Genomic DNA, 12,976 nt, shown 5'->3' with positions numbered 1-12,976 from the left:
GCTCAGCTCCCTCCTCTCCTTGAAACCCTGCCCTCCCCGGGCTCCACCCCAAATCTCCAGGTATTTATTTCCCAACCCGGAGTTGCCAACCCTACAATGACACAGCACAACACATGCCTGGCCGGTGGTGCCAGAGATAAACAAATGCAAGAAGTGGACTGCCATGCAGGAGATCAGCAACTGTGCCCAGATGGAGTTTTGAAAGAGGCACAGTCAGGGGTCATTTCCTGCGGGAGCACACAGGAGCGGAGATCTGGCAGTAAAGAGCCCAGGGGGTGGGCACATGCAACAAGCCCCACCCCCTACTCCCAGCAGCCCTCAGTCAAAGCAAGAAGCAGCCAGGTAAGTTGCAGAGCTCCCCCCCGCCCCCCCATCCAAAACAGTCCAGTGGCACCTTTAAGACCAAGTTTTATTCAGGTACATGGTCTCCTTCCTCTGCGAGGACAGATCTACACGTCCCCCGTCCCCCCCCCAATAGCTAGCAATCCAAAACAGTCCAGTGGAGCCTGAGCAGTGGGTGTTGCCTTCTGACGCACTTCCAGTGATCAGGGTGTGTGGAATATGCAAATAAGTTATGCTAATGAGCTATGCAAATGAGCTCCTGCACCTCTTTTTCTATGAAATGACCCCTGGGCACAGTCATTTCTTCTTTCTTCATAGTTTACATTATATTTGACATGTTGGTAAAACAACAAAACAGAGCCAGGAGGTAACATCAGGGGAAGGCCTCGGCCTCTCTGCCCTGTTGCTGGCCCTCCAGAGGAACTGGCTGGCCCCTGTGTGGGACAGGATGCTGGACTAGAGGGACCCCCACTGGTCTGACCCAGCAGGGTTCTTCTGATGTTCTTAAAACCATAGAGTTAAAAATTAGGTATTTTAAAAAATGAGCTAGCAGGACTCTGGCCCCGTTCACATGGCGAATTTGCCGCGGGAGAGCCACAAATGTTGGGCAGAGTTTCCGGGAGCGATCACACCGCAACATCTGGTGGGTGCAGCGCACCCGTGGCCAACCCGTGGAGTGCCGCCGAAAATGCATGGTAAAAAAATACCTGGTCGAAAGTACTGGCAAATGGTTTGCCACAGGCTGCCGACGGACTCCGTCCGTCCATGTGATCACGCCACCACGGCTTTTCCCCTCCGGCCGTCTTCGGTGAAGTGCACGTACCGAGGGACGGAACCGTTGTTTGCTGCCAACGTGTCTGACCATGTTGTTGCGGGTCTAATTGTGCCGCTGCAAATAGCCACACCTCCCCCCGCGTTTTCCGGCACGTGTGACTGGGGCCTATATCTAGAAAACCAGTCATTTGAAAAACCAAGAAGAAGTTGTAACACTGAGTACTTGCCAGACCCCCGTTTATCTAAATGGTGATGGAAGGGGGGAACCAGCAACAAAAAACCTAAGAAATCCACCATTCCTGATAATTAAATTTGTAGCATTTCTTGTGTGCAAAACTAAACTGAGCTTAACCCAGGCTTGCATGTGTGCTGTTGCCTTGACCTAGATCAGGAACCTGAGCCTCATGGTGACTGAGCTGGAATCCCTGGATAAGAATAACATCCTGGCAATCCGCCGAGAAGTTGTGACTCTCCGGAATAAACTGAGGGATTGCGAAAGGGACCGAAACTATACCAGCAGCAGTGGCGGCAGCAGCATTCCCCACTTCCCACCTGGTAAGTGATAGCCCTGTTCGTGACATAAAAAATGAACAAGAGAGTACATTTCCTTTCTTAAAGGGCATGCCAAGTAATGAGAGCTGGTGCAACCTCTGCACAACTCCTTGGCATCTATTTTAACACACAGGCTGAAAGCCAGAGATGCAGTCCACATTTATCTGCCCCTCCCCCTGGCAAATGCCATATTTACTTCATACCCTGCCCTTGCTCCCCGGTGAGGAACCACAGCTACTAACATCATAAGCACATCAGAAGAGCCCCGCTGGATCAGGCCAATAGTCCATCCAGTCCAGCCTCCCGTCTCACTCAGGGGCCAGCCAGTTCCTCTGGAGGAGGCAGCAACAGGGCACAGAGGCCGAGGCCTTCCCCTGATGTTGCCTCCTGGCTCTGGGATCCAGAGGATTAGTGCCTCTGAATGGGGAGGTTCCCCTCAGCCACCATGGCTAGTAGCTGTTGATAGACTTGTCCTCCATGGATCTAGCTAATCCCCTTTTAAAGCTGTTTATTCCTGTGGCCATCACTCCATCCTCTGCTCTCATCCATGTTTCTCCAGGCCAGTTTGGCTGGAAATCCTGCAGGTTTTTTTGTCATCTACTGGGCATGAAACAGCGGTCACTGGGTGTGTGTGTGTGGGGGGGGAGGTCCCTAGAGGTCCCTTCCAACCCTATGATTCTATGCTTTTATCCTCACAACAAGCCTGTGAGGTAGGTTTGGCTGAGAGTGTACGACTGGCTTGAGGTCACCCAGCAAGCTTCCATGGCAGAGTGGGGATTCGAACCTGGTTTCCCAGATCCTGATCTGCTACCCAAACTACTACACCATGTTGGGCCCTGACCTAGGTAGCTCAGGCTAGCCTGTTCCCATCAGATCTCTGAAGCAAAGCAGGGTCGGCCTTGGCCAGTATCTGGAAGGATGAATACGACGGACCCCTGCTGCTGCTTCTCCTCCTCCGTGAGGCAGATTTCCCCACCAAAGGGCTGTTCCCCACTCTGCCTGAGCAGCCTCTTAGTAGCACACTTGAATGATAGAATTATAACTTTCTGTGTGTCCCACCCTGTGACAGAGACTTTATTTGGATTTTGCCCAGGCCAGAGATTTTTTTTTTGTAACTCAGCAGGAGCCCTCCTATAAATCCCTTGGGAAATGACACTCGACACAAAGTAAAGTTCAAACAAGAATTTGATTTTATTGAACAGGCACAGTTGGGTTAGGAATAGGGCAGGGGAAGAGAAGTTAAATTTGGTTGTTTATACAAATTATATTATTTTGAACAGACAACAGAGTGTAGTTGGAGCTTATATGCTTAGATGCTCAGTTATTAACTATGAGAGGTTTGTTTGCCTTGGAGATTCCTTTCAGAAACAATGTGTCTTACTAAGGTTTCAAAAAACTATCATAGTTTCCTGGAGGTTAGTACTTTCTTCCTGTACTTAAATACTTCCCTTCTGGGATTATAACTTTCCCCTTTATACTCTTGAGGAGTCTAAGGCGGTTTCCCTTTTCACACAAACCAGGAGTCCCTTCTGAGTCGATCCCTCTGAATAACTGGGGAAGAAATCTCCTCCTCCTCCTAGGAGCGATAATCCTTTTTCTGTTTGGCCAGACTGGCAGTTTTCTCTTCTGTCAAACCTAAACTCCAGTTCTAGAGACTGTGAATAAACGGGATTCAGCTAGGGCTGACACACTTAGACATTTAAGTTCTGCTTTCCGAACTTTCCCACAAATATGATGGTAGACAGAGAGTGGAAGGAGTTGTGTCCCTTCGTTTCCCAAGTGAACTTGTCTGTTTCCCTCAGACTGACACGCACACCCCTCCTGACTGGCAGCTGCCAAGCCAAAGTCCAAAGGACGAATGAGACTGACTAGACTTTTTTTTTTTGCAATTTAATTTTTATTAATTTCCCCAAAGCATAACATAGCATAGTATTCTTGGAAAAGCATTTTCATAAATTCAGACCCATTTATAACAAAAGAAAAAACATAACATACACAAACCTTGTTTTAACAATCTATAGATGTTCTGAGTAGAGAAAGATACCAATACTGTGAGCATCGTTACCTTACGAGTTATATAAGAATTATAATTAGTATTCAGAATAATCTTTGCCTCAAAATCACACTGTCAAGCTTTGTTCGCGGCCCTGGAGTCGACCCATCCACGGCTGTGGCATCGGCCCTGGGAGTTGGAGAGGGTTTGTAAAGGAGGAGGTTGTGGAGGGGCCTCAGATACGCAGGGGGCGGGGTTAAGGTCACCTTTGGTCCCGTCTCTCTCTCACTCTTTCTTTCTCTCCGTCTTGTTCCTTCACACTTTCCTCCTTCCTGGCCTGTCTGATTCTCTCTCCTTTTATCCCCCGCTCCCAGTGCTGCCTGTAATCCCCGCCTCCTCTATTCCCGGTCTGCCCCCCCCCAAGCCCGGATGCCTTCCGGTCGTTCTGGGCGTGGTCTTGGGTGTGCTGACGGTGGTCCTGTCGGCCCGGGGGCCGCGCTGCCAGCACCGCGGCTTAATTTCCCCATCGTGCCCGCCCTCAGCCCTCCCCCAGCGGCATCTGCTTTGCCGCTTCCTGGGATGGAGCTCCGAGGGGCCCGACCAAGGGACCATGCTCTGCTGGCGTGGCTGCATCTCCCTGGGTCGGCGATGGTCATTTCTCCTGGTGCTTCCCGTGGCGAGGTGCCATGCTGCGGCCCCGTCGGTCATCATGGCATCATCGCTGCCTCGCTCCTCTGCTGGTCCCCGGGTGAGTGGCATGGTCGGGGCGTCTCTGGGGGGTGGGGTCCTCATCCCGAGGCCGCTGGATTGGGACACACACGCTTGTTTGCGACTAGTCAATGCAGAGGATAAAGTAGTTTAGGCAAGAAGCAGGTTGAGATAAGCAGGATTATGCGGTTGAAGGTCATAGTTTGCTGTAAATTCTAGGAACGGAAGCCATTTCTCCTCAAGGTTGGAGATTTTTGGGAAAAGATCTGATAGTTGTAAGCAATCTGTAATCTTGTCCATAATGAGTGATTCCAGACTTTATTTAACCAGCTGGATCATGTGGGAGCCAGGTTTGATTTCCATGTAGAAGCAATAGACGTTTTTGCAGCTACAAGAAGATTGGAAATCAATTCACATCTGAATTTTGGGATCTTGGTTGGGCCCCAGAGGTCAAGAAAGATCAGTGCTGGATCTAAAGGAATTTCATATCCCATGATTAGGTGTATTTGGGATAATTCCTCTATATGGGTGCACTGCCACCAGCAGTCAGCAAAGGTTCCACTTTCATCACACTGTTTCCAGCACAAAGGGGAATGGGAAGAGGTCATTTTAGGTTGTATCTTTGGAGTAAGATACCAGCGTGTTACAATCTTGTATGATTGTAATTTAGTCGAAATGATAGGGGAGGTTAGCAAAGTGGACCATTGAGTTTCAGAGAATTCAGTTGCACAGTCTTGTTGCCATCGAGTTTGATATCATAGCGGTCTGAGGTCATTTTGGTGAATCAGAAGCTTATAGATTACCGAAATAAGACCTTTGGAGCTGTTATCTTCATTTCCAATGAGTTTCTCGAATGGAATTTTAATGGTTTTCAAGGTATGAGGAAGATTGATGGATTGAGTCATGTGGCCCAGTTGCAGGTAAAAGAACCATGGTATGGTGTGCCCACGTTCGTGTTCTAGATCCGATTTTGGGAGTAAGCCATCTCGGGAGGAGATATCCACAAGACGAAAGATGTTTGCTTGTTTCCAGGTGTTAGCAACCTCTTTGCTCATTCATGGGAGAAACCATTGTTGGTGTAAAAAGGATGAATATGTGGATGTTTTGGGAAGCAGAGGTTTTTTTTGCAAGTGTCCCAGTTTTTCAGGATTGTTTTAAGGAAGGGGTTATGAGGAATTGCGATTGGTCTGTCCCTGGTGCCCATCCTGTATCGATAATGGAGAGAAAAGCGGATTGAGAGACTTCTCCCAATGTAGTTGATCTCCAACATGTAACATTTTGATTATGGGGATCAGCAATGTCGTCTTGCGGTAGGTTATTTCGTAAATTGTGCAAACGCCTCAACAGCTTCACATTTTACAGTTCCGTGACTCTACCTCACACTTTCAACACACGTTTAAGAATTTTGGCATTACATTTTGGAAAAGCGACTCTAACTTTTCACAGCAGTTTCAATAGACGTTGCAGTTTTCAACTATAGGTTAGATAGTAATAGGCTTTGTTATAGGTTACTGTTTTTCTCTGATCTCTTTACTGGGATTTACCGACTAGACTTTTTAAGAATAGTATATTAGAATACTGAATGGATGTCTGCTGACAACATTACATCCAGCTCAAAATATACTGTTAAGTGACCTCCACATGCCCTCTACGCCTGAGAGGAGGTAATTAAGATTCTGTTACTTCCCACAATTAGAAAAAAACACCTTTAGACATTTATCTGCTATTCTGACATATTTACTGCTTTACAACCGTTGAAGAAATGGCATGTTCACCACTGGTGAAAATATTTCAGAATTCAGCATCTGGATTTAAATTTTCAAATTATGACTTTAACTTCAAATTCTAAATTTAACTTGCTATTTAGTTTTTCACTTTGCATCACTTAAACATCATCACGTTACATGTTAATTTCCTGTTAAATCCCTGTCTGTAAGTTTAGAACCTCATCTACCATTCCAATGTATCTGAAAAGGTGTGCCTTGCACGTGAAAGCTCATACCCTGAATAAACCTTTGTTGGTCTTAAAGGTGCCTGGTTGGACTCTGAATTTGTTCTCCACTTTTTAAAACTCTCCTCAGCTGGCACTGACCAATGGGTCAGCAGCCTGTCAATCAAAGTGCTTTCCAGTGAGGCATTAACCCCTCATCTCCCAGCTCTCTGAAATTGATGCACGAGGCATCCTGGTTTTGGAGATCAGTTAGGCTAGCTCATTCCTGTCAGATCTTGGAGGCTAAGCAGGGTCGGCCTTGGCTAGTATTTGGAAGGGCGGCCTCCAAGGAATACCAGGGTTGTGACGCAGAGGCAGGCAATGGCAAAACCACCTCTGAAACGTCTCTTGCCTTAAAAACAAGTCTAGCTCACCACCTAGTAGTGCATGATGCTAAAAGGGCTAGAACTTCTGGCTGCCAGACAATCTTAGGATCTCCTGGCTATTCTACACACACTGCCATGCAATAATAATAAATTAATCATTATTACACCATGCTGGCTCTTATACTGTGGCTCTCCCTTTAATTCCCTGAAGTTAGGGAGAAAAGAGTCCCAGAGGAATGGAATGCTTCTGAGAAGGCTTAAATTGATTATGTTCTGGAAGAAAAGAGATATCTGCTGTGAATCCAAGAAACCTGCAGGGCCTCTCTTGGATTCTTAGCTTCAGATGCCATTTCTAGAGAACAAATTACTCCACGTGCCAAGTGTGGAGTCGGTGCAAAAGGAAAGCTCTTTTCTGGTTTGTTGAGACTTGGCTTGGCTTAGAATCCAAATGAAATAGCATCCTGTAAGACAGATAGAGAAATGTTGGGGCAAATTGTGTCCTCCCACCTCTCAAAGCAAATAATTGCCAGAACTCAGTACTCAAGTCTATTGAAACGTCTTTCCAGTTGCATAATTCTTGGGACTGGGGTGGATCAGCCACTTGCCTTTCCGGGAAGGATCCTGGTGGGCTTCTTCCATGGAGGCCCCCCGTGTGCCAGAGCCCCCTTGCGGTACAGCTGGCGAGGGGGAGTACAGTGGTGCCTCCTTTCTCTCTAGTGACTCTTTGGCCCTCCATCAGGTGAGGGGAGTGTGGTGGCAGGAGGGGGCAGGGTCCTTTCCCAAGATCCTTTTGGCCTCTGAATGCACCCCTGTCTGGGATTTCCTGGTTCTTCTGCAGCACTTGAAACCTGTCTAGTTCTGTCTCAAGCCTTTTAGGAAGTAGTGTCCCACAGGAAGGTTCCTGGTAAACAGAGCACCAGGCAGCTCGTAGATTTGCTTGAGGGACCCGCCCACCCAACCACTATTAAAAATGCAACACACACACACACACACACAGAGAGAGAGAGAGAGAGAGAGAGAGAGAGAGAGAGAGATCTCCCGCATACTGCAGCTCTATTTGCGAGTGCTTCAGCCTCTGTTAAAGGTGCTGGACTCTTCCTAGCCCTTCTCCCACATCCCCTCACCCCCCAGCCTGGGTCCTTCTTCTGGTGAAAAGGCTGGGAAAGTGTCAGGTTCTGTGGCCACCTACTTCAGTGCTGGATTGCTGCCCGCGGTTTCACACACGGAAGGTGCCAAGGCATCGTGGCTTGACTATGGAGTTTGGTGTCCCAAACAGAGCAGCTTGCTGTGATCTTTCCCAAACCTGTTTTGTAGGATCTGGTTGGAAAGATGGCAAGGGGCATCTCCTCTGACTCCCCAAGTTTCTTTCTTTTTTTAAACATGCGCTCACTCTGGGGTTGCCAGGCTGTGCCAAGCACCTGGCAGGAGAGTTAGGGGTGCGGAATTAGGGTGTGTGTGTGATGTCTTCTGTGCCATGTCATCACTTCTGGGGAAAACCCAGAAGTGATGTAGGGTAGCTCTAGAAATTGCCAGAAACTCTACAGTTTTATCATAGAATTTCTGACAATTCCTAGAACTTCTCCACGTCACTTCCAGACTGTCACGGGAAATTATGTCACTGTCCAGATGCTGCCAAAGTTTTTAGTGTTTTTTCCTAAGGCTGCTGGCAGGAGGCCTCTCACTACAGTGCTTCATAATAGGGCAATTTTGGCTAAATGGCTCTAAAATGTGAAATGAGCCAGTGTTAAGTGTTTTAAGAAGACTTTGTGTGAAGGAGCATTTGTTGTGGGTAGATGGCCTTCCTGCCCACAGATCACTTCCACAACCTTCCATGCTGGGCCTCCTGACATTCCATTAGGAGAAATAAAGATGGTAGAGGACAAAGTATTCCTTGTTCAGACACCTTCAGGGACTTTCATGCCTCGTAGACACTGTCAGAGGCACGAGAAACCTTTGGTCTGTTGGGTCAAGTGGGGAAAAGGGGAAAAAACCCCTCCAGACCTCAAACCTTTCTTTAAAGCTTAGCAAGGACATTAGTCTCTTTCATGAAACAGCTAGAAAGTTTCCAAAGTATTTGAAAGACATATCTTTGATTTATTGTGCAGAAGCGTCTGTTCTGTTCTTCTGAAGCATCTCCTCTCCTTCCATTGCAAAAGGACTTCACTGGTAAACTTGCTTTCCTTCTCTCGGGCAAAGTAGACATTATACAAAAGTGCATCCAATGGAACCGAGGCTGCATTCAGACTGTCAGTTTGGCCAGATACAGCTGTGTTCCCCTGACAGATTAAACCAGCTGGCTCATACAGCCACATCTGTCAGCCATTCCCCAGTCATACTTACCTCCACTTATGACAAGTTGGAAATGGAGTAAATAGATACTACATAACTTGGTGTTTTTGGTTCCCTGTGCACTCATCACGCGTGGCTGGGTGTTTGAATGTGGGGGAGCACACGCAAAATGGATTGGCAGTTCTGAACCTGCAGATCCATTTCCGCCAGTGAATTTTTTAAAAAGTGTCTGCTTATATGCGCATATGCACACGTAAAAGGTAAAGGTTCCCTTGCTCGAAAGCCAGTCGAATCCGACTCTAGGGTTGCGGTGCTCATCTCCGTTTCAAAGCTGAAGAGCCAGCACTGTCCGAAGACGTTTCCGTGGTCATGTGGCCGGCATGACTCAACACCAAGGCGCACGGAACGCTGTTACCTTCCCACCGAAGTGGTGCCTATTTATCTATTTGCAATTTCTTGCTTTCGAACTGCTAGGTTGGCAGGAGCTGGAACTAGAGATGGGAGCTCACTCCATCATGCGGCACACTCGGGTCTCGAACTGCTGAACTACCGACCTTCCACAGCTACCGACCTTCCACAGTTCAGCGTCTTAACCATTTGAGCCACCGCAGCTCCATATATGCACATGTACCTGCCTACATTTTTCAAAAAACAACCGGGCAGCATGCTCCATGCCTGAGGCGCTGCAGTCATGTGGATGCATGCCCACCGGACATCCACGTGGGTGACCCACAGCAGGGTGTACTGTCTGGTTGGCATGCCCCAGAGTATTTCAAAGCACTACAATTAGAGGCAGTACCATATCGCTCCAAGCTGCCAGTCTGTCCACAGCCCTAGACAGGTTAATGAAAAGGAGCCTTGTAAGACTGGGGGACAGAGATCAGCTCACCTGGAGAAAATGGCCACTTTGGAAGGGGGACTCTATGGCATTATATCCCATTGAAGTCCCTCCCCTCCTCAAACCCCGCCCTCATCAGGCTCCACCCCCCAAATCTCCAGGTATTTCCCAGCCCAGAGCTGGCAAACCTACCTGCACCTGCAGCCCTGATGGGGAGGGGGTAACAAGGAAGGGCAGAGAACCAGTTTGGACTGAAAATGGCTGCTGTAGGAGGCGGAGCCAACCACAAAATGGCTGCCAGAGGAAGTGAAGCCACATCCAGAGAGGAAGCCCAAGTGCAGGGGAGAAGAGGAGTGATTTGAAAACTACACTGGGAAAGAGGAAAGAGAAGTGCAAGAATAAAACTGGCACTGTGGTGGCAGCTGCAGATGAAACAAGGTTATTTTAATCTGCACAGCCTATCCGCTCTCCAGTGGCCAATCAGAAACCCTGCTAGGCAAGACCCCCCCCCACTTTCTAAAACCCCTTGACAGACATCAGGTAAGGCACTGGTGGGCACACCCGGTCCTCCACCTTCATACATCTCTCAACTACTTTCCCCCATGTCAGAAAAGGCCCCAGAGATGCAGGAGTCCACTCGACCAGGCGCTTGGCGTTCAAACAGAAAAGCCAGTTAAAATGCTTAGAGGACATTTGTTCTAGTTTACTGTTCAAAATTCCCTTCAAAAATTATCAAGGGATTAATGTTGTTGTTTAGTACAGGAAGGAGGGAGTTGCACCTGAGTTATTCAGTCCTTGGCATGGGGGGGGCTTCTGGCTCCAGCCCACTCCTTTACATGTGTGAGCAGACAGCTGAATCCATTTTCCCAACAGCCTTCTGTGCGGCTGGATGCCTATTTGGGCTCTGCTGGTCTTAAGTTCATGTTATATTTATAATGTCTGTATTAAGCTGGGGGGTGGGTGAGAGGAGGTTTGTCCTCTTCCCAGTGTCCCCCGCCCCCCTTGGGCTCTTCTTTCTTCTCTTGCTGTTTTGGGATGGGTGTTCAGAGCACCCAAGAAATCCCAGCGATGTCTAACTTTATGAATTGAACAAGGAGATGTACAGTTCACAGCTACTAGAAAGTCGTCTCCTGAGATGCTTCTCTTGTGACAAGGCTCAGCAGAGTGAATTTGCCTAGGTGGGGGGAACATGAAAGTGAGACAGGTCTTCCATTTTGCCTGCAAATGTTGAGCTCGGTGCCCCTTATGGGGTGGAAAAGGGATCTGGCACTTGCCAAATCACATTCTCATTTGCAGGAGAACCATGTGCCAATTCATGGCCATTTCCATCTGTTTCACTGTTCACCCTTTTCATATACAGCCCAATAATCTTTTTGGCCCTCTCTAACAATTATTTCATTGTAAATAAAGGGAGCTTTAACATGCATCTGACCCCTAGCGCCTCCCCAACTGACACAAACCAGGGTACCAGTTTCAAGGAAGGGACCACCACAGCCTGAAGTAAGTCCTGTTTTGCAAATATATATATAGTGGCTTACATCGTTCTCCTCTCCTCCGCGTTGTCCTCACAACAACCCCGTGAGGTAGGTGAGGCTGAGAGTGTGTGACTGGCCCCAGGTCACCCAGCAAGCTTCCATGGCAGAGTAGGGATTCGGACCTGGGTCTCCCAGATCTTATTCTGACATCTAGCCACTATACCACACTGGCTCACCTGCACTACAGCCTGAGAGGCAGAAGAAAAGTAGGAGGGTGAGCGGGAACTCCCATCCCCCTGGTCTTGGAGAAAAAGTACTGAATTGGTGGCAGCTTCTCGGTACCCCGTTTTCTTCTCCTGGTTTTCAGGACTTCCACCATTCCTTCCCCAATTTTTCCCCAAGTCGGGGGCCGGGATCCTTCTTGCCGGTCATCACATCCGTCTCCCTAGGGATAATGAAGAGAACCTCCAAAATGCGTACTTAAACTTTTGGGCGGGGTAGAACAAATTAAAATGTGGAATTTGCTGCCAGAGGATGTTGTGATGGACACTGGAATAAACAGCTTTCAAAGGGGATTAGATAGATTCATGGAGGAGAAGTCTATCAATGGCTACTAGCCATGATGACTACGGGGAACCCTTCACATTCAGAGGCACTAAGCCTCTGAATCCCAGAGCCGGGAGGCCATCCAGAGGAACTGGCTGGCCACCGTGTGAGACAAGAGGCTGGACTGGATGGACTATTGGTCTGATCCAGCTGGGATTTTCTGATGTTAATACACGTACACACACTCTGCTGGTTCTCAGCACATGGGGTGCGTTCAGACGGGCAGCTAATCCCGCCATTATGCCAGCTCAAATTTGATCCCGATCTTTTAAATCCATCCTTGCACGACCGGACACCCCCTGGGGGAATTGCCTTACCATGCGCTGCTTCTGCTGTGGATTGTCTAGACAGCATCCACTGAAGGAGGCATACGCGGTGGGGTTTTTTCTTTAAAAAACTTTTTGTGCATGCGCATAGGTGTGATATCGCGGCCTTGTTTATCCGCACATGCGCAGAATCAAGATTTTTTTAAAATGGTGGCCGTTCAGAATGGTCTGACATCAGTCCATCCCAGACGGGCGCCATTTTTAAATTGCGCACTGGAACGATCAGACGGGGGCAAGTCCGCGATTGGCCTGTTGAAACAGAAAACTCCAGATTTTAACTAGTACCTTTTTAGTACGTCTCCGAAGTGTGGCAAAATGGGATGCTCATGGAAGACGGCTGTTTCCCAGATGTTGATGTCTGGACATTACATTTAAATCCATGAGGCACTCGTGCCTCGCACGGAAGTAAAGAGCCGTCTGAATGCACCCATGGTGACAGAACTCCAGGACTCTCAGTGAGCTCTTACAGTGGGTTCTTTCAGATGCTGAGGAGTGTGGGGACAAGATGAGACTTATGGGAGGGGGTGTGGCTCAGTGGAAGAGCCCCCCCCCCACTTTGCACACAGAAGGTCCCAGGCTCAATCCCCAGCATCTCCAGTTAAAGGACCAGGTGGCAGGTGATGTGAAAGACCTCTGCCTGAGACCTTGGTGAGCTGCTGCCAGGGCCGGCCTGAGGTTGGCCTGCGCTCTAGGTGATCACAGATGCCAACCTCCCGGCGGGGCCTGGAGACCTCTCTGCCGGAGGCAGGCTGGGAGG

General features: G+C 48.5%; 1 protein-coding gene across 1 annotated transcript in view; it reads left to right on the top strand.

Annotated features, from left to right (window-relative positions):
- OLFM4 (olfactomedin 4) overlaps positions 1-12,976 on the top strand; it is a 39,974-nt gene that overhangs the window by 18,585 nt on the left and 8,413 nt on the right. Inside the window, exon 4 of the mRNA XM_015427864.1 lies at positions 1,503-1,671. Within this exon, the coding sequence (XP_015283350.1) occupies positions 1,503-1,671 (169 nt within the window). The remainder of the gene's footprint in view (positions 1-1,502; positions 1,672-12,976) is intronic.

Source organism: Gekko japonicus, unplaced genomic scaffold, assembly GCF_001447785.1.
Source record: "Gekko japonicus isolate JY-2015 unplaced genomic scaffold, Gekko_japonicus_V1.1 scaffold694, whole genome shotgun sequence".
Classification (NCBI taxonomy): Eukaryota; Metazoa; Chordata; class Lepidosauria; order Squamata; family Gekkonidae; genus Gekko; species Gekko japonicus.
The sequence above is the reverse complement of the archived record's forward strand: the minus strand, read 5'-3'. Positions and strand labels throughout refer to the sequence as shown.